This window comes from Saimiri boliviensis, chromosome 11 (assembly GCF_048565385.1).
Source record: "Saimiri boliviensis isolate mSaiBol1 chromosome 11, mSaiBol1.pri, whole genome shotgun sequence".
NCBI lineage: Eukaryota > Metazoa > Chordata > Mammalia > Primates > Cebidae > Saimiri > Saimiri boliviensis.
Window position 1 is genome coordinate 36,219,071 of NC_133459.1, and position 26,985 is coordinate 36,246,055.

The 26,985-nt window shown below is 44.1% G+C and overlaps 1 protein-coding gene across 3 annotated transcripts; it reads right to left on the minus strand.

Annotated features, from left to right (window-relative positions):
• Nucleotides 1-431: 431 nt before the first annotated feature.
• On the minus strand, nt 432-26,644 carry MEAF6 (MYST/Esa1 associated factor 6). 3 transcript variants are annotated; one of them, XR_012512379.1, is made up of 8 exons: nt 26,511-26,644; nt 25,263-25,378; nt 22,632-22,719; nt 22,453-22,498; nt 12,572-12,764; nt 6,524-6,581; nt 5,869-5,902; nt 432-4,168 (listed from the first exon to the last, which is right to left on the minus strand). XR_012512379.1 is itself a non-coding variant. In XM_039474051.2 (8 exons), exons 1-8 carry the CDS (start codon nt 26,598-26,600, stop codon nt 4,160-4,162), a joined length of 606 nt encoding a protein of 201 aa, XP_039329985.1. In that variant the 5' UTR covers nt 26,601-26,643; the 3' UTR covers nt 432-4,159. The 3 variants fall into 3 exon arrangements, 2 of the variants coding, with proteins under 2 accessions (XP_039329985.1, XP_039329986.1); XM_039474051.2 differs by lacking the exon at nt 6,524-6,581 and adding an exon at nt 6,687-6,716 and having other exon boundaries at nt 26,511-26,643; XM_039474052.2 differs by lacking the exon at nt 6,524-6,581 and having other exon boundaries at nt 26,511-26,643.
• Nucleotides 26,645-26,985: the final 341 nt, after the last annotated feature.

The following is a 26,985-nucleotide window of genomic DNA, read 5'->3' on the forward strand; positions in this document are numbered from 1 at the left end:
GAGGGAGCTTGTCCTCCTTCCACCATATGAGGATACAACTAGAAGGCACTATCTGTGACCCAGAAAGCATGCCTTCACCAGAAGCTGGCTGTGCTAGCGCCTTGATCTTGGACTTCCTAGCCTCCAGAACTGTGAGAAATGTTTGCTGTTTATAAGCCGTTTCGTATATATTTTTGTTATAGCAGCTCAAACAGACTAAGACACAGGTACTCAAATTAATCAAATATTTTAAAGTCCACCCATCCCCACACCCAGCATACAGAAATAAGTTATCAGGGTGGGGGCTGCGAGCTGAGGAGGGGGCCAGGGGTCTCCAAAGTTTTTTTCTGTATACAAACAATAAAAACCTGAAGCATATACACCTCCAACATGTATGTGCTCTTAAACTATGATAACTGCCATTTTTACAGATTAAAAACGATTATCAGCAGTTTCTTGTGGTTCAACCTTTTATTTATAAATTAACGACCTACATGTACTAATGAACAAATACTGATGTATACAATATATTCAAAGTGAGAAACTAAGTAAGGCTGAGCCTGAAAGTGAATATAAATCAAAGGCCTAATCTTTTCTTCCCACCCCCGCCCAGCCATCCTGTGCGCCCTCTTTCCCTTGGAGGCCACCGTCCTAAGTGAGGATCAGCGTCGACTCCACCACAGCCCACTTCAGTGGTGACAACTTTTAATCCACAGAAGCAGTATTTCAAAGCAAAAACTTTGTTTCAAATCATGAATCTTACCACTTAAAACAATTCGGACATGAGAACGCTCGTTTAGACTGACACAGGCATGAACATTCCAGTCCCTTCTTTTCACTATCTTACATGCACATGACCTTCCTAGGCACTATGACACTATCCTGGGAGAAGCGAATGTGTACAAAGCAGCACAATCCTGCTCTCCCCCCACACTTCACATAAACCAGCACAGTGCCCCTGTAGTCAGGGCTTCAGATGCCAATTTTGTTGTTTTTAGAGACAGCGTCTTGCTACGTTGCTCAGGCTGCAGTGCAGTGGCTATTCACACGCATGATAATAGCACACTATAGCCTTGAACTCCTGGCTTCGAGCAATCCTGCTCAGCCTCCCAAGCAGCTGGGACTAAAGGCACACATGACCACATCCGGCACAATGTGAACTTTTAAGCTTAATAATGCCTCACTAACTAGGCTGGCTCGGTGGCTCACGGCTGTAATCCCAGCACTTTGGGAGGCTGAGGTGAGCAGATCATGAGGTCAGGAGTTCGAGACCAGTCTGGCCAATACGGTGAAACCCAGTCTCTACTAAAAATACAAAACTTAGCCGGGCGTGGTGGCACGCACCTGTAGTCCCAGCTACTCAGAAGGCTGAGGCAGAAGAATCACTTAAACCCAGGAGGCGGAGGTTGTAGTGAGCTATGACTGTGCCACTGCACTGTAGCCTGGGTGACAGAGCAAGGCTCCATGCCCTCCCAAAAAAGAAAGCCTCACTAATTTGGAGTAAGCCTGGTGGGGGCACAGAAGACAGAATAAATGCAAAAACTAAGTCAAAGAGTGTTTCAAGCTTAGGCTCTTTAACTTTCAAGTTTAGACTATTAATCATTCATTTTAATTCTCTTATCTACTGCACAGGTCAAGATGTGAAGAATAGTCTATTTTGTCGGGCGCCACAGCTCACGCCTGTAACCCTAGCACTTTGGGAGGCTGAAGCAGGTAGATCACCTGAGGTCAGGAGTTTGAAACCAGCCTGGCCATCATGGCAAAACCCTGTCTCTACTAAAATTACAAAACTTAAGACGGGCATGGTGGGACATCCCCGTAGTCCCAGCTACTAGGGAGGCTGAGGCAGGAGAATCACTTGATGCCTATAATCTCAGCACTCTTGAAAGGCCAAGGCAGGAGGACTGCTTGAGGCCAGGAGGCTGAGACCAGCTGGGGCAACACAGCAAGAACCTATCATTACAAAACAAAACATTTTCAAATTAGCTGGGCATGGTGGCATGCACCTGCAGTCCCAGGTACTAGGGAGGCTAAACCAGGAAGATGGCTTGAGACCAAAAGTTAGAGGCTGCAGTGAGCTTTGATCAGGCCAGTGCACTCCAGCCTGGGTGACAGAGCAAGACCCTGTCAATAAATAAATAAATGAATAAAATACATAAATAATATTTCTAAGAGCAGTACTAGTCTATCTCTAGCAATGTCAAACTATGAGAGTCAAAAATATTTTAAGGTCTGTTGTGTGGTTTCCTCAGCGGGAAGGAAACTGCAGGCATCCCACTGCAGTTTCATAAATACAGAAATCATCTTTTTAAGCGCAGTACTATTCTTTTTTTTTTTTTTTTTTTGAGACAGAGTCTTGCTCTGTCGCCCAGGCTGGAGTGCCGTGGTGCAACAGAGCAGTACTATTCTATCTCTAGCAATCTCAAACTATAAAAGTCAAAAATATTTTAAGGTCTGCTGTGTGCTTTCCTCAAAAGGAAGGAAACTGCAGGCATCCTACTCCTCCCTCCCAGCAAAGAAGACCAACAGACAAAAGATACAGAATGCTTCTGGGATTTTTTTTTAAGGAATAATCTAAATATAAGAAACTATTCCCTTAAAAATCCTGACATTGGAATTCTGCTACCAAAGACATCTAAATAGCCGGTCAGGAAAAAAAAAAAAAAACCCACAAAAGTTTATTTGAGAACAAGAGTGAAGGCTTTCGCACATCTGACAAGGCAGGCTTGTTTTACAGGAGATGCCATCCATATTCAGCTCTACCAGTATTATCACAAATGAAACATACTGTTTCTTACAAAGATATAGGCAAAAGTCAAGGACTATGACTGACTAGAGTCAAAGGAAAGGGTAGGCCCCAAATCTTATCCCTTAGACCAATTCATAACATAGGATTTAAATTAAACCATTCAGTGTTCTCATATAGTGGTTCTCAACTTGGCTTCTTATCAGAATCCCAAAAACTTTTCTAAAGAAAATCCCAGTAATTAGCCTATGCCCCAGTCTCTGGGGGTGAAATCCAAGCACGAGTAGTTTAAAGCTGTTCAGGTGATTAACGTGCAGCCAAGGTAGATCACCACAGCGCTACAGGCAGGTGACAATTAAGTTCCTCGTCCCATCAAGCCCTCCAACAAAAGGGAACGCTGCTGCCAACGATGGCTCTCACGGACGCTCTCCTTTCACTCCACTGAAGAACTTCGTAAGTTATCACTTTTGGTATAATTTTGAGACTTTCCATATGCCAACCATGGTGATTTTTAGCAATAGTTAATCAGGTGAATATCAGCAAAGAGAGAAAATATAGAAAAGGAAATTTCTATAAGGCATGATATGAACAAACAAAATAAGTGAAAAAAACAATCTCGGGTTTAAAAGTAAAGCATGAGAATTTGAAGCCTGTGGAATTTTATTTATACAAAAGAATAAAAATAGCTATTTAAAAAGAATGGATTTAAACTTATGTTTTTCCATTTTTCCTGTGCCTTGAACATGAATCTGCTTCCAACTCAGATCTAAGATAGGTAATTACTAAATAAACACTCTTGACCTCCCTTGCAAAAACAGAGCGCCAAGTTTCCCATTTTACTTATGATAAACCAGATTCTTTTCAGTTATGAATACTGGCAACTGTATGAAAGAGATGATCAGATATGTCAGCAGGAAGGTATGAGCCGTACAAAGGCATCACACAAAGACCCCAAAGAAAATAAGATGACAAAAACAAGAGAAAAGTAAGAAAACATAAAACAATATAAGAAAATGCCAGATATTTACAGCCTCCATCTGAAATGTGATTTGTGTTCTACTTTCAGCATAAAATAAAACCAGAGAACATTTCTTGATGGGTATCACAGATAAGGATGGTGCCAGCCATTCTGGGGGGAGACATTCATTCTAAGAAGGGAGAAATGCACAGTTAGCAACTTGTTGGAATTACAACCATGTCTTGATCTTCCTGCAGTTCTGTTACTAAAAATGACATGAAGTAAAAGATCCAACGTCTTACAGAAATGACTTGTTTGTCACCACGTTTAAAACAAACTACTCAAAGTCACAGGCACTGGGTCTAGGAGAGCAGAGATGGATGGCCACGAACTCAGGTGAAGGATGTTTATCTTTGTGAGGTCAGAGAAGGGAAGCAGGGTTCTACAGCCTGGAAGCTTCTGCGCTAATGTGTCTTCTAATAGTCCTAAAGAGAGAAAAACAAAAGTTTCAACTTACTCCCGGCAGAATAGTGGTTTGACCCTAAGGGGGAAAAAAAAATCTCATAAACAACTCTGCTAAGGGATTGCTCTGTAGCTAAAGATTGTATTTCAGGCCAGGCGTGGTGGCTCATACCTATAATCCCAGCATTTAGGGAGGCCCAGGTGGGCAGATCACTTGGAGTCAGGAGCTCAAGACCAGCCTGGGTAACAAATTAAGACCCCATCTCTACAAAAACCACAAAAATTAGCCAGGTGTGGTGGCGTATGCCTGTAGTCCCAGCTTAAGCCTGGGAGGCAGAGCTTGTAGTGAGCTGAGATAGCACCATTGCATTCTGGGCAACATAATCAGACCCTATCACAAAAAAAAAAAAAAAAAAAAAAAAAAAAAAAAAAAAAAAAAAAAACTTAAAAAAAGATTCTATTCCAAATATGATGTACAATATTTTGCATCTGAAAATGGTCTGTCTTTTGAGTCCATAAAGGGTTGAAACATCAATTCTCCTCTTATTAGAGCACCTGAACTCACCAGTTCAAAAAAAAAAAAGCTATTATTAACAATTTATTATTTAATTAAAGGGAATTTTTCATCATTAAAAATGTATGTGATCAGTCAGGCACAGCGGCTCACGCCTATAATCCCAGCACTTTGGGAGGCCAAGGCAGGCGAGTCACAAGGTCTGGAGTTTGAGACCAGCCTGACCAACATGGTGAAACCCCATCTCTACTAAAAATACAAAAATTAGCCAGGCATGGTGGGGCACGCCTGTAATCCCAGCTACTCAGGAGGTTGAGGCAGAAGAATTGCTTCAACTGAGGAGGCGGAGGTTGCAGTGAGCCAATACTGCATCATTGCACTCCAGCCTAGGTGACAGAGTGAGATTCCATTTCAGAAAAAAAAAAAAAAAATGCATGTGACCTTTTTCTCTCTTTAAAATACAAAATCCATAGGCCGGGCACATTGGCTGATGCCTATAATCCCAACACTTTGTGAGGCTAGGGTAGGAGGATTGCTTAAGTACAGGAATTCCCAGACCGGGCATCATGGCAAAACCCCCTATCTACAAAAAAATACAAAAATGAGCCAGGTGAGGAGGTAATGCCTGTAGTTCCGGTTATTCGGGAGGCCAAGCACAGAAGGTCAAGGCTGCAGAGAGCTGTGACTGTGACAATACTGCACTCCAGCTTAGGTGACAGAGCGAGAAACTGTTTCTCAAAAAAATAAATAGGACGGGCGCGGTGGCTCACGCCTGTAATCCCAACACTTTGGGAGGCCGAGGCGGGTGGATCACGAGGTCAAGAGATCAAGACCATCCTGGTCAACAAGGTGAAACCCCGTCTCTACTAAAAATACAAAAATTAGCTGGACATAGTGGTGTGTGCCTGTAATCCCAGCTACTCGGGAGGCTGAGGCAGGAGAATTGCTTGAACCCAGGAGGCGGAGGTTGCGGTGAGCCGAGATGGCGCCATTGCACTCCAGCCTGGGTAACAAGAGCGAAACTCCGTCTCAAATAAATAAATAAATAAATAACACCTACAAGTTGAAGTATATCCAGATGGACACCCCAGACTTTAAATCAAGGGTTATGACTCCAGGTTAGGAACACTCAAGCTCTGAAGACAAATACATTTGTCTAATCATCTACAAAATTGCCAGCCTCTCTGAATTGGTCTGGCTGATACTTACAGCTCGTGGTTTTTTGTTTAACTTCAGATCAATCCTGTGACAGAAAAGATAAAAGATATTTCCATTTTAATTTAAAGAAAATGGGTCCACAATCAGCTACTGCATAGGGCATAAGCTATAACAAAGACTATTTGGTTAAGAAAAATCCACATTCTTCATTAGACTATGTCATATTTAGTTGTTTACCCAGATATTACCAAGCAAGTATTAAAAATTATGAGCAGACACTTTTGCCCTAAGGCAAACTTAGATGACTCTAAAAAGAAATGTATACAGCAGCTACAAAAGCCATATAATTTTAAAACGATTCCAAAACTACATGTTAAAGAGATTGCATTAAGAGGGCATGCTCTACGTTAATGTGTTAGTTCTGTAACTATATCACTGAAAATTATTGAGGCACGTGGTGATTAACAACAGGAAAGAGACTAGGAGTCTGTATTTCCTGACATGAAACACAAAGTAAATTAAATGAATTTCAGTTTTTACATCTTTCCAAAGCAAAATATCAAGATCTTAAGCTATTAATCTCCTTATGAAGCAAAGCCAGAAATCAATTTAAATATGAATTAAAGGTTATCTATTTTAAAAGAAACTAAAATGCATAAAAGTGAAGTTTACTTAATTTTGCTTAAGTTATTAAATAAAATGTTACCTCCATCACGTTTTTCTGTTTTTAAAAAAAACTTCCCAGCCTAACCTAATATATATACCTACAATTAAACAGATAAACTATGGGTTAGAAAGGTCTCAAAAAGGCATACTGGTGTCTACACACTAAACAACACAGCACAAATACTAATTCAAATCAAACTTACTCAAAGTCATAATCAAACATGCCAGACGGGCTGAGGGGCAGCATTTGAAAGGAAGAAAGCAATAGAAATTAATATACTAATTCAATAAATTAGTTGATTAGCCACCCTAGCAAGAATCGTAGAAACAAAATCAGCTTTAAGAATCTTAAGCAACAAAGTTTCAAACATCAAAGCACCAAAGATTTTGTGGTCAGGAGATTCCCTTCCTTCAATGGATGTCTTAATCAGAAGACTAGACTATGAAAGAAAAAGTTATTTCATTAGAAAACTACAGACACCTGCAGCCCTTTTATTAGCTGCCAGATTCAGAGTTAGAACTTTTAAATATTTAATTGTATTGAAAAATATAATTAGGGCATTAGAAGAAACAGAGAAAGAGGTTTAGTTACATAATGAAAGGCACTTTGAAGACAGTACTAACTCAGCATAATATACTTTCACTAAAATAAAAAAACTACAGAACATTCTAAACTTCAAAAAAGGAAAACATTTTACAACTTTTTACTCAAGTTATATGTTCTAAACATGTCCAGGGAACACCATGCTCCTTTTCTACAGCATTCATCCTAGAAGCCCAAAGCTGAATGACTACACTTCAGTGGTGGAAACTTGTTCCAGAAAATGAACAGTATTGCTCTGCCACCTAAGTAGGTGATGGCAGTTAACTGTCTATATCAGGGCTACAATTAAGGAACACAGAAGTGTGGAGCACCCTTCCCCGCTTTTTTTTGAGACAAAGTTTCGCTCTTGTCGCCCAGGCTGTAGTGCAATGGTGCAATCTCGGTTCGCTATAACCTCTGCCTCTTGGGTTCAAGAGATTCTCCTGCCTCAGCCTCCCTAGTAGCTGGGATTACAGGCTCATGCCACCACACCCAGCTACTTCTTATATTTTTAGTAGAGACAGAGTTTCACCATGTTGGCCAGGCTGGTCTCAAACTCCTAATCTATCCACCTTGGCCCAGGTGATCAACCCACCTTGGCCTCCCAAGTGCTGGGATTAGAGGCATGAGCCATTACGCCCAGCCTGCAGCATCCCTATTAAAACAAGAGAAAGCTGCCATCCACAAGCACCTGCGTCTCAGGGATCTGGAGGGAGCACTACAGAGGAGGAGGCCATTTTGTGCCATCACCGCTAGCAGACCATGGTCTGGGCTGGCCTCCAAAGCAAACATTAACCTGGAGCACAACACCTGCTCCTTCACTGACACCTGCTCCTTCACTGGCTCGAACACCTTCCAGACTGTAGCAAGTGCTAAAACAATATGCAAATGGATACATTTTCCTCCTAGACAATGTTTGCAAGAGTAAAGCTGGAAGAAAGCTTAATGACAATATCTCTCACACAATAGTTTCACTTTAGACATTTGGGAGAGTATATAGTAGGCGTAGGAAACCAGGAATTATCAAATATTTCACTTTCAGCCTGACTTGACTTTGTTCACAAATTAAAATAGACTGTATCTAATTAATCAACACTTTATAGACTAAAATAAATTTTTTTTTTTTTTCCTGAGACGGAGTTTCGCCCTTGTTACCCAGGCTGGAGTGCAATGGCGCTATCTCGGCTCACCGCAACATCTGCCTCCTGGGTTCAGGCGATTCTCCTGCCTCAGCCTCCTGAGTAGCTGGGATTACAGGCATGCGCCACCATGCCCAGCTAATTTTTTGTATTTTTAGTAGAGACGGGGTTTCACCATGTTGACCAGGATGGTCTCGATCTCTTGACCTTGTGATCCACCTGCCTCGGCCTCCCAAAGTGCTGGGATTACAGGCTTGAGCCACTGCGCCCGGCCCCAATAAATTTTTATACTAACAGAAACTTGTAAGAGTAGCTGTATGTTATTTATTATTATTATTATCACTGAGACAGGGTCTTCCTCTGTCACCCAGGATGAAGTGCAGTGTCGTGATCACAGCTCACTGAAGCTTCAAACTCCTGGGCTCAAGTAATCCTCCAGCCTCATACTCCCATGTAGCTGGGACCACAGGCACATCACCATGCCCAGCTAATTTCTGTATTTTCTGTAGAGAAGGGGGTCTCACCATGTTGCCCGGGTTGGTTTCAAACTCCTAGGCTCAAGTGATCCTTCCACCTCAGCCTCCCAAAGTGCTTAAATTACAGGCCAGAAACCTGGCCACTATATGCTATTATTTCAACTTTTTCTTTAAAGGTATCAGGAGTGACTTACTGTTCAGGTATCATGTAAGATGTAAGAATTCAGAACAATGTCATTTATGGATGCTAAAAATTATCTGATAAATTTTTATATTCTAGTGGGGTGTGTTGGTTCATGCCTGTAATCCCAGCACTTTGGGAGGCCAAGGCAGGAAGATCACTCAAAGACCAGCCTGTGTAACATGGTGAAACCCCGTCTCTACAAAAACAATACAAAAACTAGCCAGGTGCGGTAGCACATGCTCGTATTCCCAGCTACTTGGGAGGTTGAGGTGGGAGAATTGTTTGAGCCCAGGAGGCTGAAGCTGCAGTAAGCCTCATGATCTCACCACTGCACTCCAGCCTGGGCAATAGAGCAAGATCTTGTTAAAAAAAAAAAAAAAAATTCATATTCCTGAAGAGGGCAAATTCAAAAGTTATTTCCTTTTGCTTAAGTGCCATATTTATTTCCACTTTGCTTTGCTCACCACTAAACAGAGTCTGGCACATAGTAAGTACTCAAACATTTGCTGAAATAATTTATTATTGACTCTTATCTCACTATATTCGGTATGGCACACTGGAGGAGAAACACATACTGTACTGGGTCCAAACTCAGCAATGTACATAGACACCATCTTCTGTCCCCACCCCAATCTGCCAGCCCCACTGAGGTCTGGTCAGCAGTAAGGGGCTTGGACCAGACACAATTCCTGACTAAAGATGGCATGAGTCTGAGAACCTTAAATGGCCACTCATGTACCATTCAGGCACACTGAATCTGGCTTCCCTAGAAAGGAAGAAAATCAGCTTCACTCTCCTTTCTTGGGGCAGATGAGTGCTTAAGGCCAAGGGAGATCAGCCAGACGTTAAATCAGAGGGAACACAAAAGGACAGCAATAAAAAGCAGGATTCTGCTTTCCAAACAGAAAACACTATTTGTGAAACAGTAACTAATATCAAAGATCTTTACAATACCACTATTCTTCTGGAAGGAGATAGCTCCTATGGCAAGGAAAGAATAGGAAGTAGTACTGTTCCTACTAAATATGCTAAAATCTGCAAGAAGAAAGTGAAGTTTAGCGCTTCTTTAACTCCTTTTTATCAGTCATCAGGAAATGATGTCATTAATGAAAATGACCTGAAATAAACAGCTATCTAGAGAATCTATTCATCAGTAATGGAAAAAGCCCCAGAAATTCTGAAAGAGTTTCCTCCCTCCTCTAGACACTATGAAATAAGAAAATAACCATTACTTTAAAATGACACTAGGCCAGGCACACTGGCTCACACCTTTAATCCCAGCACTTTGGGAGGCCGAGGCAGGCAGATCACCTGAGATCAGGAGTTCATGCCAACACAGTGAAACCTGTCTCTGCTAAAAATACAAAAAATAGCCAGGCACAGTGGTGCATCCTTGTAATCCCAGCTACCCGGGAGGCTGAGGCAGAGAATCATCTGAACCCAGGAGGCAGAGGTTGCAGGGGCCTGAGATCATGCCACTACACTCCAGCCTGGGTGACAGAGAGAAACTTTGTCTCTTAAGAAATAAATAAATAAAACGACACTGGAATAAATTTAACAGAAGCAATGCAGAGTATGACGTTTAATTATCTTGACAATTAAATAAAATTTTAAGAGTATGTTTCTTTTCTATTTGTGATAAGCTAGCACCAGTCTTATTACAGTTGATCAAACAACCTACAGCCTTTCAAAAATATATAAAGAAGAATATGCCATTTTTGCTATTTCTTAGCATAGTTATGTGATTAGGATGGCGACTTCTGGTTTGCAGAAAAATATTAAGCAGCAGTCCTTACTCATTATTTGAAGGAATACTATTTCTGCAGTCTAAAAAATACTATTACCGGCCGGGCGCGGTGGCTCAAGCCTGTAATCCCAGCACTTTGGGAGGCCGAGGCGGGTGGATCACGAGGTCGAGAGATCGAGACCATCCTGGTCAACATGGTGAAACCCCGTCTCTACTAAAGGTGCAAAAAATTAGCTGGGCATGGTGGCGTGTGCCTGTAATCCCAGCTACTTAGGAGGCTGAGGCAGGAGAATTGCCTGAGCCCAGGAGGCGGAGGTTGCGGTGAGCCGAGATCGCGCCATTGCACTCCAGCCTGGGTAACAAGAGCGAAACTCCGTCTCAAAAAAAAAAAATACTATTATTACCATCAACAAGAAAAAGTCCTAAAATAATTTAAGATCCTGAAAAATTTTTTTTTTTTTTTTTTTTTTTTTTTGAGACGGAGTTTCGCTCTTGTTACCCAGGCTGGAGTGCAATGGCGCGATCTCGGCTCACCGCAACCTCCGCCTCCTGGGCTCAGGCAATTCTCCTGCCTCAGCCTCCTAAGTAGCTGGGATTACAGGCACACGCCACCATGCCCAGCTAGTTTTTTGCACCTTTAGTAGAGACGGGGTTTCACCATGTTGACCAGGATGGTCTCGATCTCTCGACCTCGTGATCCACCCGCCTCGGCCTCCCAAAGTGCTGGGATTACAGGCTTGAGCCACCGCGCCCGGCCAAGATCCTGAAAATTTTGATGTTTAAGAAAGGAGCATAAAAAAAGAAAAAAAAAAAAGAACTGAAGATCCAGCTGACGCCACTCAAGGAGGTTCAAATCAGGCAGAGTTAACGCTATGTTATCCTCAGGCACTGCCAAGTTTAATACATTGGGTGCATGAAGGAATATGCTACAGATTTGTAAAGCAAATCCAGAAGCACACTGGAGGACAGGGAATGCCACCCATTCCTTGAATGCCCCTTCTCACCAGCTCTGCACGCAGCCTTCCAGGAGAGGAGGAAAGAGTGCACAGTTTCTATAATGAGGAATCTTGCCCTTGCTTCAAAACTTCTAGGAAGCAGGTACATATAGGGTCTCCATGTATCCCAGAAGGTTTGAGGCCAGCAAAATTCCTTAGTTTAAAACTGTACATTATCCTCTTTGGGTCAAGCTGCATAATTTCCAATTATCTGGGTTAACAAGCCCCCATATTATCATACAAACCCCAGGCAGAGTAATTGCTGAAACCCCCTCTGGATGACACCTGGCCTCTCTGTCCATTGACATCATTCCTATCTCATTATGTGTACTGAAAAAAAAAAAAAAAAAAAAAAAAACCACGGTGCACCAACGTTACACGTTACCTACGAAGACACTCTCATATTTTACAGGCTTTACACTGTTCTTCCATTATCTGAAGTCAGCATGTTGCTGAGAAATACAGAAACAGAAAAATCACAAGCAATTTAAAAAAACTTGTATTTAAAGAGAAAAAAAAAGGATGTCAAATCAGTTCCCTCCATCCACAAAGAAATAAAAGTAGGCAAAGACCAGGATTCAGGATTAACAGCAGAAGACTTTATCCCACTTTACAGCTTTCTATTACGTACTAGTGGCATTTTTCAAATACTATCCCATTTCTATTTCTCCTTTTTCTCTTCTAAAAGTATCCCACGTTCACCATATGAAACAAGGTTTTATGGAATAAAATTATTCTGCACTAGAAACAGTGAGAAGGATATCCTGGACTCTTCCTTGAGGGTTATTCTAATGTCCACCAATTCTCTCTCTGAGCAAATTAGACTGTTCCCTTGGACCAAAGGACTTTCTTGCCATCAACAACAGAAAGGCTCTGCAACAATCCTAAAGCATTGTGATTCTAGGCAATTCCCTTCACAGTAATGGTCATGGAAGCTGCGGGGGATGGGATCCCTGCCACTGACCTGTGCCGGTTTTTATTCTTTCGCTTTTTATGGCTGCTGTGGTGACTCCCTGAGGAAGTAGAGGAAGCAGCCTTCTGAGGTTTCACTCCCTGCACAGATCCATCCAGATCCTCTGGGTCCTCCTGGCTAGGCTCGTTTTCCTGATTGTGGAAGTCTGGAGAAGTGTCACTTTCTGTCCCACTTCCTGGCTCCCCTGGAGGAAATAAAACACAAGTTTCCGAACACATCATCAGTACTCCTCAGGCAATCTGTCCATCAACATGAAGTATTTTTTGAACACTAGTAGGTAGAAAAAAACCATTCCTTATCCTCTAATTGACAGAGAAGATACACACAAAGGATCAAAGTTACCAGAGGTCCTGAAAAAGCATGTAATCTGAAACAATGTAACCAAGGGTAACAACTCTAAGGGTAGCTGGGAAACAGGAACAGCCAGCCAGGATAATCTCACTGCATAAAGATTATTTAACCACAGACTACATTAATGGGATTCATAATTATGCAAAAAGCATTACTAAAACATCAGACAGGACTCCAGGGGAGTGAGGGATGATCTTGGAAAAAGTGTCTATAGCTGGCTCTGGTTTCTTCCCCAAACTATATGGGAATCCTTTTTATCCAAAACAAACAAACAAAAAAAAACAGAGGGAAAACAGAGCCCACTCCGGAATTACTCTGATAAGTTTTTTCTTTTTCTTGTTTAACTTTTAAGCTCTGTTGGATTTGAAACTAATGTGTCTTTTTTTTTTTTTTTTTTTTTTTTGAGACAGGGCCTCACTGTGTCACCGTCTCACTCTGTCACCTAGGCTAGAGTGCAGTGGCAGAATCTCTGCTCACAGCAGCCTTGACTTCCTGGGCTCAGGTAATCCTTCCACCTCAGCCTCCCAAGCTGGGACTGCAGGTGCCCATCAGCATAAGCCCGCCTAATTTTTGTACTTTTTGTATAGATGGGGTTTCACCATGTTGCCCAGGCTGGTCGTGAACTCCTGGGCTCAAGAGATCCACCTGCTTTTTGGCCTTCCAAACTGCTGGGATTACAGGTATGAGCCACCACACCCAGCCTGATAAGTTTTATTTATGTATTTATTTTGGGACAAAGTCTCGCTCTGTCACACAGGCTGGAGTGCACTATGATCGGTGTGATCCTAACTCGTTGTAGCCTCAAACTCCTGGGTTCAAATGATCCTCCCATCTGAGCCTCCCCTGTAGGTGGAACTACAGGCATCTGCCACCAAACTTGGATAATTTATTTTTTATTTATTTTTTTTTCTTTTTTAAAATGGGGTTTCACCATATTGGTCAGGCTGGTCTTGAACTCCTGACCTCAGGTGATCTACCCACCTCAGCCTCCCAAAGTGCTGGGATTACAGGCATGAGCCACGCACTCAGCCAAGAATATTTTTAAAACACAGTAATAATCTTCAGCTGACACAAATTCTCAATTTTAAGTCATCACTGTAAATACATTAAATAAATATAAGTTCAGTAACAACTTGTATAAATATATATATTTTTAAGACTATAGATTAGGCACAGTATATCATGCCTATAATCCCAGTGCTCTGGGAGGCTGAGGCAGGAGGATGGTTTGAGGCCACGTGTTCAATACCCGCTTGGACAACACAGCCAGACCCCCATCTCTACAAAAACAAAAATTAAAAATTAGCCAGTGGTATCACATGCCTGTAGTCACAGCTGTTCAGGAGGCTGAGGTGGGAGGATGACTTCAACCCAGGAGTTTGAGGCTGCAGTGAGCTATGATCTCACCACCACAATGAACTCTAGCCTTGGCAACAGAGGCTCTGCCTCTTAAAAAATAAACAAACAAACAAACAAAAACACTGAACGCAGTGGCTCATGCCTGTAATCCCAGCATTTTGGGAGGCTGAAGTAGGCAGATCACTAGAGATCAGGAGTTCAAGACCAGCCTGGCCAAGAAGGCAAAACCCCATCTCTACTAAAAATACAAGAATTGGCTGGGTGTGGTGGCTCACATCACCTGTAATCCTAGCACTTTGGGAGGCCCAGGCGGGCGGATCACCTGAGATTGGGAGTTCGAGACCAGCCTGACCAACATGGAGAGATCCTGTCTCTATTAAAAATATTTTAAAAATTAGCCAGGTGTAATAGCGCATGCCTGTAATTCCTGCTACTCGGGAGGTTGAGGCAGGAGAACTGCTTGAACCTGGGAGGCGGAGGTTGTGGTGAGCCGAGATCACACCATTGCACTCCAGCCTGGACAATAAGAGCAAAACTCCATCTCAAAAAAAGAAAAACACAAAAACTAACCGAGCATGGTGGCAGGCGCCTGTAGTTCCAGCTACTTGGGAAGCTAAGGCAGGGAGAATTGCTTGAACCCAGGAAGTAGAGATTGCATGAGCCCAGATTGTCCCACTGCACTCTAGCCTGGGCAACAAAGCAAGACTCTGTCTCAAGAAAAAAAAAATATATATATATATATATAATATATATATTATATATATATAAAAAAATATATATATATAATATATATATATATACATACACACACACACACACACACACACACACACACATAGTTATGGTTTGGCTCTGTGTCCCCACCTAACTTTCATCTTGAATTGTAATGCCCACAAGTTGAGGGAGAGACCTGGTGGGAGGTGACTGGATCACAGGGGTGCTTTTTCCCATGCTATTCCTGTGATCCTGAGGGAGTTCTCACAAGAGCTGACGGTTTTAAAAGTGTTTGGAAGTTCCTCCTCCACAAAAGTTCTCTCTTCTGCTGCCTTGGGAAGAAGCTGCTTGCTTCCCCTTCACGTTCCACCATGATTGTAAGTTTCCTGAGTCCTCCCCAACCATGTAGAACTGTGAGTCAATTAAACCTCTTTTCTTCATAAACTACCCAGTCTCAGATATTTCTTTATAGCAGTGTGAAAGCAGACTAATACAGTTATATTTGTATTTGCTTTATATATATACTTGTTTTTCCTGAAAGGAATTTACAACTTTTTTTTTTTTTTTTTTTTTTTTACACGAGTTTTGCTCTTGTTGCCCAGGCTTGAGTGCAATGGTGCAATCTTGGCTCACCGCAACTTCCGCCTACTGGGTTCAAGTGATTCTCCTGCCTCAGCCTCCCAAGTATCCGGCATTACAGGCAGGTGCCACCCATAATTTTATATTTTTAGTAGAGACAGGGTTTCTCCATGTTGGTCAGGCTGGTTTAGAACTCCCAACCTCAGGTGATCCACCTGAATCGGCCTCCCAAAGTGCTGGGATGACAGGCATGAGCCACCGCACCCGGCTAAACTCTTAATAGATAAAGATGAGTAAGGGAAGATTTTCACTTTATTTAAATGTTGAAGGATCCTAAATATATACATTATCTGGCTGGGCACAGTGGCTCATGCAGGTAATTCCAGTACTCTGGAAGGCTGAGGTGGGTAGATCACCTGAGGTCAGGAGTTCAAGACCAGCCTGGCCAACATGGTGAAATCCCGCCTCTACTAAATATACAAAAAATTAGCCAGCCATGGTGGCAGGCACCTGTAATCCTAGCTACTCAGAAGGCTGAGGCTGGAGAATCACTTGAACCCAGGACACAGAGGTTGCAAAAAGAAATACACACACACAAAATTTGTTTCTAAAACTTGTCAAAAAAGGTCAGGTCATGTGGGTAGCAGAACCAGGGACCAGTTTTCTTCTCTCTTTTTTTTTTTTTTTTTTTTTTTGCGATGGAGTCTTGCTGTCGCACCCTGGCTGGAGAGCAGCAACGCAATCTTGGCTGCGAACTCCACCTCCCAGGTTCAAATGATTCCCCTGCCTCAGCCTCCAGAGCAGCTTGGATTACAGGCAAATGCCACCACACCCAGCTCATTTTTGTATTTTTAGTAGAGATGGGGTTTTGCCATGTTTGCCAGGCTGGTCTGGAACTCCCACTTCAGGTGAACACCTGCCTCAGCCTCCCAAAGTTCTGGGATTACAGGCATAAGCCACCACACCTGGCTCACTTTTCTTGTCTATGGTCTTTATATTATAATCTGCTGGGAAGAGATTTTAAATTGAGTAGCATATGGGTATAAGAAATACAGGAAAGAGGGCCGGGTGCGGTGGCTCAAGCCTGTAATCCCAGCACTTTGGGAGGCCAAGGCGGGTGGATCACGAGGTCGAGAGATCAAAACCATCCTGGTCAACATGGTGAAACCCCATCTCTACTAAAAATACAAAAAATTAGCTGGGCATGGTAGCACATGCCTGTAATCCCAGCTACTCAGGAGGCTGAGGCAGGAGAACTGCTTGAACCCAGGAGGCGGATGTTGCGGTGAGTCGAGATCACGCCATTGCGCTCCAGCCTGGGTAACAAGAGCGAAACCCCGTCTCGAAAAAAAAAAAGAAATAAAGGAAAGAGATAATCTCAAAAAAGCAGAAGCAAGAAATAGCCAAATCTCAGAAATTATGAAACCCTATTTTTGAACTTTATTTTTATTTTTTATTTTTTTTGAGACAGAGTTTCACTCTTACTACCCAGGCTGGAGTGCAATGGCACAATCTTGGCTCACTGCAACCTCTACCTCCTGGGTTCAAGCAATTCTCCTGCCTCAGCCTCCCGAGTAACTGGGACTACCGGCGTGCAGCATCATGCCCAGCTAATTTTTGTATTTTTAGTAGAGACAGGTTTCACCATTTTGACCAGGATGGTCTTGATCTCTTGACCTCGTGATCCACCAGCCTTGGCCTCCCAAAGTGCTGGGATTATAGGCGTGAGCCACTGCACCCGGCCTTGAACCTATTTTTGAACACATTTTAGGAAAATAACAGAAAAGGAAACTCTAGAGCATGTTTGTCCCACCCAAGGCCCATGGGCCTCATGCAGCCCAGGACGGCTTTGAATGCAGCCCAGCACAAATGTGTACACTTTCTTAAAACACTGTAAGATTTTCTTTTTTTAGCTCATCAGCTATAGTTAGTGTTAGTGCATTTTATTTATTTATTTATTGGTTGGTTGATTGATTGATTGATTGATTGATTTTTTGAGATGGAGTTTAGCTCCTGCTGCCCAGGCTGGAATGCAATGGCATGATTTCTGCTCACTGCAACCTCCACATCCCAGTTTCAAGGGATTCTCCTGACTCAGCCTCCCGAGTAGCTGGGATTACATGCGCCCGTCACCATACCCAGCTAATTTTTTGTATTTTTAGTAGAGATGGGGTTTCACCATGTTGGCCAGGCTGGTCTCGAACTACCAATCTCAGGTGATCTGCCAGCCTCCACCTCCCAAAGTACTGGGATTACAGGCATGAGTCGCAGTGCCTGGCCAGTGTTAGTGTATTTTACATGTGGCCCTAGACAACTCTTCTTCCAATGTGGCCCGGCCCAGAGAAGCCAAAGACTGGACATCTCTGCCTAGAGCTATGAAGCTATTACAGAAAAAATACACTGACAGACAATCCTGCCCTTCTGATGTTCAAGAAAACTGATTTCACATTAAAAAACAACATACTACACAAATCTGCGGTAATCAACACTGTGTGGTACTGGCATAAGGATAAATATATCAATCAAGGGACTAGAATTCTGAGTCCCAGGATGAACCCTTATATTTACAGTCAACTTACAGTCAACAAGGATGACAAGACAATTCAATGAAGAAAGAAGTCTTTTCAACAAATGGTGCTGGAACAACTAGATATTCACATGCAAAAGAATGAAGCTGTACCACCGTCTCAAACTATACACAAAAATTAACTCTAAATGGATCACAGACATAAACATAAGAGCTAAAATTAAAAATCCTTGATGCCAGGCCGGGTGTGGCGGCTCACACCTGTAATCCCAGCACTTTGGGAGGCCAAGGTGAGATGATCATGAGGTCAGGAGTTTGAGACCAGCCTGGCCAACATAGTGAAACTCCATCTCTACTAAAAATACAAAAATTAGTCAGGCATGGTGGTGTGCGCGTACAGTCCCAGCTACTCGGGTGGCTGAGACAGGAGAATCACTTGAACCCAGGAGGCGGAGGTTGTGGTGAACCGAGATCATACCACTGCATTCCAGCCTGGGCAACAGAGAGAGACTCTGTCTCAAAAAAAATCTTAGATGCCACCAGGTGAGGCAATAGTTTCTCAGATATGACCACAAAAGCAAATGTAACAAAAGAAAAAAATACATAAGGAGAACTATAATTTTTATTTTTTTGAAATAGGGTCTTACTGTCACCCAGGCTAGAATGCAAGCACAATCACTGCAGCCTTGATCTAGTGGGTTCAACTGATTCTTCTGCCTCAGCCTCCTGAGTCATTGGGACTACAGGGTGTGTGCCACCACATCCAGCTAATTTTTGTTTTGTTTTTGGTAGAGATAGGGTCTCACTATGTTCCCTAGCCTAGTCCTGAACTCCTGGGCTCAAGAGATCCTCTCACCTCGGCCTCCCAAAGTTCTGAGGTATGAGCCACCTCGCCAGCCTTTTTAGGTTTTTGCTTTGTTTTGTTTTGTTCTAACAAGGTCTCACTCTATCACCCAGGCTACATTGTCATGGCTCACTACAGCCTTGAACTCCTGGGCTCAAGCAATCCTCCCACCTCAGCCTCCTGAGTAGCTGACACTATTGGCTTCACAAAGTTCTGGGATTACAGGTATAAGCCAGCCACTGTGCTCAGCCAAAAATATTCAGTACATAAGCGTTTGTCTCAGTCAAGCTTCTGAAAGCAGTAACTTTGATTCTTTTCCTGACAAGTACCTGAGTACAGCTATTCTTGCAGGTAGGCAGGTAAACAGCCATATACTGAATGATCAGCTAAGCCAAGGTGGGATTACAGGCTCTTGTGAAAACTAAGTCAGGGCTGGGCCCAGTGGCTCACGCCTGTAATCCCAGCAATTTGGGAGGTGAAGCAGGTGGATCACCTGACGTCAGGAGTTCAAGACCAGCCTGGCCAACATGGTGAGACCCCCATCTCTACTAATAATTCAAAAATTAGCCAGTGTGGTGGTGCACGCCTGTAATCTCAGCTACGGTACTTGGGAAGCTAAGGCAAGAGAGCTGCTTGAATCCAGGAGGAGGAGGTTGCAATGAGCTAAGACTGAGCCATTGCACTCCAGCCTGAATGACAAGAACAAAACTCCGTCTCCAAAAAAAAAGAAAGAAAACTAAGTCAAAGTAAGTCAGATAACATTCCATCTCAACTCATAGGAGTGAGGTCCAGGGTGTTCCTTGACCAGTTTTATTCCTCTACAAAAAATATGATCTAGCTCTATATTCTAGAAGTGGCATTAATTAAAAAGAAGTAAGATTTAGTAGACAGTCATAGTAAAAGAAAAATCAAAAGGACTTGGTATAGTTGAAGAGGCTGGCAGAAAGGAGTCAAAGACACGTACAGAGTTATGAATGAGGGAAAAGTGAAGTACCATCACGAAAAATGTGTGAAGACAAATTCTGAAGGAAATAGAACAATTCTGTTTTCAATAAAATGTCTGGGCTGGGCACAGTGGCTCATACCTGTAATCCTAGAACTTTGGGAGGCCAAGGCTGGTGGATCACTTGAGGTCAGGAGTTCAAGGCCAGCCTGGCCAACATGATGAAACCCCATCTCTACTAAAAATATAAAAATTAGCTGGGCATGGTGGCATGTGCCTGTAATCCCAGCTACTCAGGAGGCTGAAACAAGAGAATCGCTTGAACCTGGGAGGCAGAGTTTGCAGTGAGTTGAGATCACCCCATTGCCCTTTAGCCTGGGCAACAAGAGTGAAACTCTGTCTCCAAAAAAAAAAAAAAAAAAAAAATGTGCCAGGCGCGGTGGCTCAAGCCTGTAATCCCAGCACTTTGGGAGGCCGAGGCGGGTGGACCACAAGGTCGAGAGATCGAGACCAACCTGGTCAACATGGTGAAACCCCGTCTCTACTAAAAATACAAAAGATTAGCTGGGCATGGTAGTGCGTGCCTGTAATCCCAGCTACTCAGGAGGCTGAGGCAGGAGAATTGCCTGAACCCGGGAGGCAGAAGTTGCGGTGAGCCGAGATTGCGCCATTGCACTCCAGCCTGGGTAACAAGAGTGAAACTCCGTCTCAAAAAAAAAAAAAAAAAAATGTTCAAGTAGGTATGAGTGGAAATGTCTAGAAAGAAATGTAGGCTTAAGGCTGGGCGTGATGGTTCACACCCATAATCTCAGCATTTTGGGAGGCTGAGGCAGGTGGATCACCTGAGGTCAGGAGATGGAGACCAGCCTGGCCAACATGGTGAAACTCCGTCTCTACTAAAACAAAAATCAGCTGGGCATGGTGGTGTGCACCTGTAGTCCCAGCTACCTGGGAGGCTGAGGCGGAATTGCCTGAACCCAGGAGGTGGAGACTGTAGTGAGCTGAGATCACACCACTGCACTTCAGCTTGGACAACAGAGCAAGACTCCATCTCAAAAAAAAAAAGGAAATGAAGGATTAAAGCCAGGAAGAAGGCTGAGGGCAGAGCCACAAATTTAGAAATCTGTACATAGAGATAATGATTAAGTACTTCTAATTTCCAAACTACTAAAATCCCTTTTCCTCATATCATTGCACCAATGCAAACAAAAGAACTAGATCCAACAAGATATACCACCTGAAAAGAAGTACACAGTAATACTGAGAACAGGCTGTATTTCAACGTGATGAAATACACAGAGAATGTCCAATAAAGCTACACTGAGTCTGACTCAGAAAGATAAATGCACAAATCTATAATCCATCACTGGAAATCAGACTGTATGGCTTACCTACAAAAAATGTTAAGACAGAATTAATTTACAAAGTAAGCGGGTACTGTCTCTCCATTTTCCATTTTATATTTAAGAACAGACAGGTACATCCTATTTACAGAATGACCATTTCTTTTCTTTTCTTTTTTTTGACATGGTCTCACTTTGTCACCCAGGCTGGATCAGGGACATTATCATGGCTCACTGCAGCCTCAACTTCCTGGGCTAAAGCGATCCTGTCATCTCAGCTTCTCTAATAGCTGGGAGTACAGGCACATGCCACCAAGCCTAGTTAATTTCTTAATTTTTTTGTAGAGACAGGGTCTTGCTTTGTCACCTAGGCTGGTCTTGAACTTCTGGGCTCAAGCAATCCTCCCACCTCTGCATTTCAAAGTGTTGGGATTACAGGTATGAGCCACTATATCGGGCCAAAATGAGCATTTTCTAAGAATTATTAAACTGGGTACACGGGTACTTGAGGATTTTTAAGATATATTTGAAATTTTCCGTAAAAGTTACTGTTTTAATTTTAATTCCCTAAGAAGTTATAAGATTTACCAGGAATGAAAATATAGCTTTGTATCTTTGAAATGCAAAAGCCAATCTTCATGTGACAGAAGAGGCAAAGGGCTACGTAATTTCTTCCTCAAAAGGAAAAAATATGATTGGTCACACATGGTGGCTCATACCTGTAATCCCAACACTTAGGGATGCTTAAGTTCGAGGATGATTTAATGCCAGGAATTCTAGACTAGCCTGGGCAACACAGTGAGACCTTGTCTCTTTAAAAATTTTAAATTAAAAAAAAAATTTTTAATATAAAAAAAGAGACCTTGTCTCTTTTATATTGAAAAATTAGCCAGGTGTGGTGGCAGATGCCTGTGGTCCTAGCTACCTAGGAGGCTGAGGCAGGAGGACTGCTTGAGCCTAGGAGTTTGAGGCTGCAGTGAGCTATGATCATGCCACTGTACTTCAGAGCTTGGGCTACAGAGTAAGATCTTGTCTGAAGTGGGGAAGTGGAGAAAACATGATTAAGGATACCCTAAAAGTTTAATAACTTCTAGGAAGAAGAGGAAAGAGCATAAGAAATGCAGTCCTCAGATACACAACCGGATGAATTAAATATAAGAGCTACGGTAGCTTAAAAATAAACTGATGAGAAACATAAAAACATAAACTTACTCTTTTCAATGAGCGGGTCCTGAACTCCTGCCAATGCACTTACTGCCTAAAAGAAAAGCCACCAGTTACTAGAAAAGTGACCACAGACCTCAGAAGAGCATTCCCATAGGAAAGGAAAGAGAAAACTCACATTCCCCAACAACAGCCCACAGAAAGATTCCCCCACTGCCACCACTTACAGCTGCTGAGGTAACTGAGGATTTACTGAAGAGCCGCTCAGCTTCCTTAAACTTCCGGTTCCTTCGATCATTTTTGCTATTGGAGTTTCTAAAACACACAGAAGAAACTCATTATGAGCACCAAGCTATGTCTATGGCTCAAGCTGGGGATGCCCCAGGACTCATGTTCCATACAGGAGGCCTCCATATCACTTAGAATGGCCCGAACGACCTTTATGCTGAACACAGAAAACAATGTTTTCCAATACGTGGTATATGCCCCACTGTGGGACATGAGACTTAGTTGCTTCACATGTTCATTTAATGATGTATGTATGTATGTATGTATGTATGTATGATAAAGTCTTGCGCTGTCGTCCAGGCTGGAGTGCAATGGCGTAATCTCAGCTCATTGCAATCTCTGCATCCCGGGTTCAAGTGATTCTCCTGCCTCAGGCTCTCAAGTAGCTGGGATTACAGGTGCCTGCCACCATGCCGTGTCACCCAGGCTGGAGTGCAGTGGCACAATCTTGGCTCACTGCAACCTCCGCCACCATGCTCAGTTAATTTTTGTATTTTTAGTAGAGACAGGGTTTTGCCATGCTGGCCAGGCTGGTCTCGAACTCCTAACCTCAGGTGACCCATTTACCTCGGTCTCCTAAAATGCTGGGATTACAGGCATGAGCTACCATGCCCAGCCTTTTTTTTGAGACAGTCTCACCCTGTCATTCAGGCTGAAGTGCAATGATAAAATCTCAGCTCACTGCAACCTCCGCCTCCCGGGTTCAAGCAATTCTCCTGCCTCAGCCTCCCAAGTACCTGGGATCACAGGTGCATTCCACCACACCCAGCTAATTTTTTTATCTCTAGTAGAGACAGGTTTCACCATGTTGGCCAGGCTGGTCTTGAACTGCTGACCTCATAATCCACTCACTTTGGCCTTCTCAAAGTGCTTGGATTACAGGAATGAGCCATTGCGCCTAGCCTTATTTTTTATTTATTTATTTTTTTTTTTTTGAGACAGAGTGTCACTCTGTCTCTCAGGCTGTAGTACAGTGGTGTGATTTCAGGTCACTGCAAACTCCCCTTTCTGGGTTCAAGTAATTCTCCTGCCTCAGCCTCTAGAGTAGCTGAACTATAGGTGCACCCCACCAGGACTGGTTAATTTTTTTTTCTTTGAGACGAAATTTCACTCTTGTTGCCCAGGCTGGAGTGCAATGGCGTGATCTCGGCCCACCACAGCCTCCGCATCCTGGGTTCAAGTGATTCTCCTGCCTCAGCCTCCTGAATAGTTGGGATTACAGGCATGTGCCACCACGCCCAGCTAATTTTATATATTTTTAGTACAGATAGGGTTTCTCCACGTTGGTCAGGCTGGTCTTGAACTCCCAATCTCAGGTGATCCGCCCGCCTCGGCCTCCCAAAGTGCTAGGATTAAAGGTGGTGTGAGCCACCACACCCAGCCAATTTTTGTATTTTCAGTAGAGATGGGGTTTTGCCTTCTTGGCCAGGCTGGTCTTGAACTCCTGATCTCAGGTGATCTGCCCGCCTCAGCCTGAGATTCTAGGTGTAAGCCACTGTGCACAACCCATATGTATTTATTTTAATGTTTATTATTTTAAAAGTCTAGAACAGATCAGTGATATGAGTGTCTCTTAAATAAACTTAATTCTCAAATTTAAAGAAAGAACCAGGGTTCCTAAGAGGAATGGCTGATACCAGGTCTGGGACAGAAAATGCACAAAGTAAATATGGGACATCTTTTGGGCCTGAAAGCAATGGAATGCTCAACGAGTAATAGGGTCATGTCAAAATGACAAACAAACCAGCTTGAGGAGGCTCCCTCTGACCACATTAGGGACAAATGTGGGAGAACGAAAGGAAAAGAAGACAAAAAAGGAAGACTCTTCTTCAGAATGCCAGTAATAAACGTATAAAGGGAATAATAAAATTAGAGAACCACCATTTTACAACTTCCAGTGTAATAATGGAATCAGATAAGCATCAACAGTGTATACCTAACAACTGAATACAAATTTAGAGGGAGCAGTATATTCATAACATCTGAAAATGTAGCATCCAAAATTGCTTGTTAATCACAATGGGAAAAAATGAACTTTTAGCCGAGCGCAGTGGCTCATGCCTGTAATCCCAGCTCTTTGGGAGGCTGAGGTGGGTGGATCCCCTGAGGTCAGGAGTTCAAGACCAGCCTGGCCAACATGGAGACACCCCATCTCCACTAAAAATTAAAAAATCAACCAGGCATGGTAGCATGCACCTGTAATTCCCAGCTACTCTGGAGGAAAAAGAAAAAAGAAAAGCAAAATACTGTGAGGGTAGAACTGATGACTGATTAAAATGTGTAAAAAATGTAATAGAGTGCTGCTGTGCAACATACTGTCATATGCTACATTTCATTTAAGCCTCACACAACCACCCTGTGCCATAGGCCCACTTTTACTATTTTACAGATGTGAGCTTTGTCTAAAATTATTCAGTGAGGCAGGGCCTGAGCCAGAGTCCAAGAGTTCAAGTGCAAACCACACCACCACTTTACTACTGCCTCCAACAAAGTTGCTACTAAGAGCATCCAGACCTGCAAACCAACGTTACTAAAGCACAATAGGGACACTACAGGCTTCCAACACTCACTTTTGATTGGTCAGATACCGATCCCAGCCACGAATAATATTGCCATACATCTGAGTGTCTTCCAGGTAGCTTCCCTCAAAAGCATAGATCTGTCGCTCCAAGTTTGCCAGTGTCTCCTGAGAGATGAAAAGCAGGGACATGAATAATGCCTTGTACATGCAAACACTTAAGTCTTAACCCAAATGAAATCCTGATATTAGATTTGAAAACGCAAGCTTGCCCACACTACCCTTGTGGAGAAATGGATGATACCGGGACGGGCAGGACGTTTAGGACTAAGCCAGTCTAGACCTTTAGGGATGACAGACCTCTGAATGTATAAAGCATGGCCCCAGAAAAACACACACACGCGCGAAATGTTGCATATACTTCAAAGGGTTCACAGAAATCCGGAGTCAAGAACCCAGGCTAAGGCAGAACTTGGGCGATGTCCATTCCCACGCACAAAAGGTATCGCTACCAGAGGAGGGAAGGGTGAGCAGCCTTTCAGCGTCAATCCCCTCCCCTGCTCCCCTCTCGCAGGCTCAGAGAGCCCGCCGGCACTGGACTGCCAGTTGCTATGGAAACCTGGAAGGGCAGCTTCAGGTGAGGGGGGCCTCCCGGGTGCTCAAGCTGAGACGGGAGGGCAGGAAGAGCTTAGCCACCAGGGTGCACGGGATCCTGGATGCCTGTCACAATTGCGAATTCTCCAGAATATGTTCTTTTTTCCCTCCCCTGTCACCTTCTGGATGCTCCCAAACACATCACATCCCTGTCTATCAAAAACCTCCATTCAACGGATCTACTCCTAGAACCAAAAAGAACACGCTCCCCACCATCCTCTAAAGTCCAGACAGGGTGACTGAAATCCCCTCCCAGACCTGCCTCCCTCCCCACCCCACACCCCGCAAAGATCACGGACTCCCCCGCCTCGCCCACCACCGCGGCTCACGGACGCTCGCCCTTCCTAGCGCCCGAGCCCAGAGCCCCGGCACTATCCGCCCTCCACGCCCCCTCCTGCGGCGGCCGGTGCCCCACCCCCTCCCGCGCTCCGGGCTCCCGGCTCCCTCCCCGCTCCGGATTCGCACAGCCCGGAAGCCGAACTGCCGGCGGGCCGCGGAATGCGCAACCCGCCTCAGGCCGCCGAGCTCCCGGCCCGCCGCGGCGCGCCCCCGGAATAACGAACGGCCTGGCGCGGCCAGGCTTGGGGCCTGGTGGCAGGGCAGGAGCGGGACCCCATGCCGGGCAACCCCGGTCCGAACCCCTCACCGCCAGCTCCTGCTTCCGCTTCACGAGCTCCGCCAGCTCCCGCCGGGTGTCGGGGATCTGCGGCGGCGCCGCCTTGTTGTGCATCGCCATGTTGGGCTGAGGCGGGCGGCGGCGGCGCGAGGCTGGGGGCGGTCCCTGCGCCGCCAGGGGGCGCCCCCCGCACTGCGCCTGCGCGCGCGGCTTCCGGAGACGCGCGCGGCGACGCGCTCCGGCGGCGACTGTCGAAGATCCTTCTCCGAGAGCTCTACAGACGTGGCCTCTGGTCTCGGCCCATTGCGCCGTTTCTTGCCCCTCGGCTGGCCGCCGGTTTTACAGAAGCCGCAAATCTAGCGTGTCCAAAGCCGAGCTCGTCCTCAGGCCTCCAAGCCTCATTCCACCTCGTGAATGACTTTCACTATCCACCGAATTGTCCGCGTCAGAAACCGGGTTATCATCCTCACTCTCCACCCGGAGTTAAACGTGATCCCAGGTCAAC

Bases quoted from the DNA above. Each gene is read 5' to 3' on its own strand.
- MEAF6 (XM_039474051.2), bottom strand. From the start codon at position 26,600: ATGGCGATGCACAACAAGGCGGCGCCGCCGCAGATCCCCGACACCCGG. The intron at 22,720-25,262 runs GTGAGTGTTGGA...TGTGTGTTTTAG, and splicing joins CGGTATCTGACCAATCAAAA to AAACTCCAATAGCAAAAATG. The intron at 12,765-22,452 runs GTAAGTTTATGT...TATTTCCTCCAG, and splicing joins GGACCCGCTCATTGAAAAGA to GGGAGCCAGGAAGTGGGACA.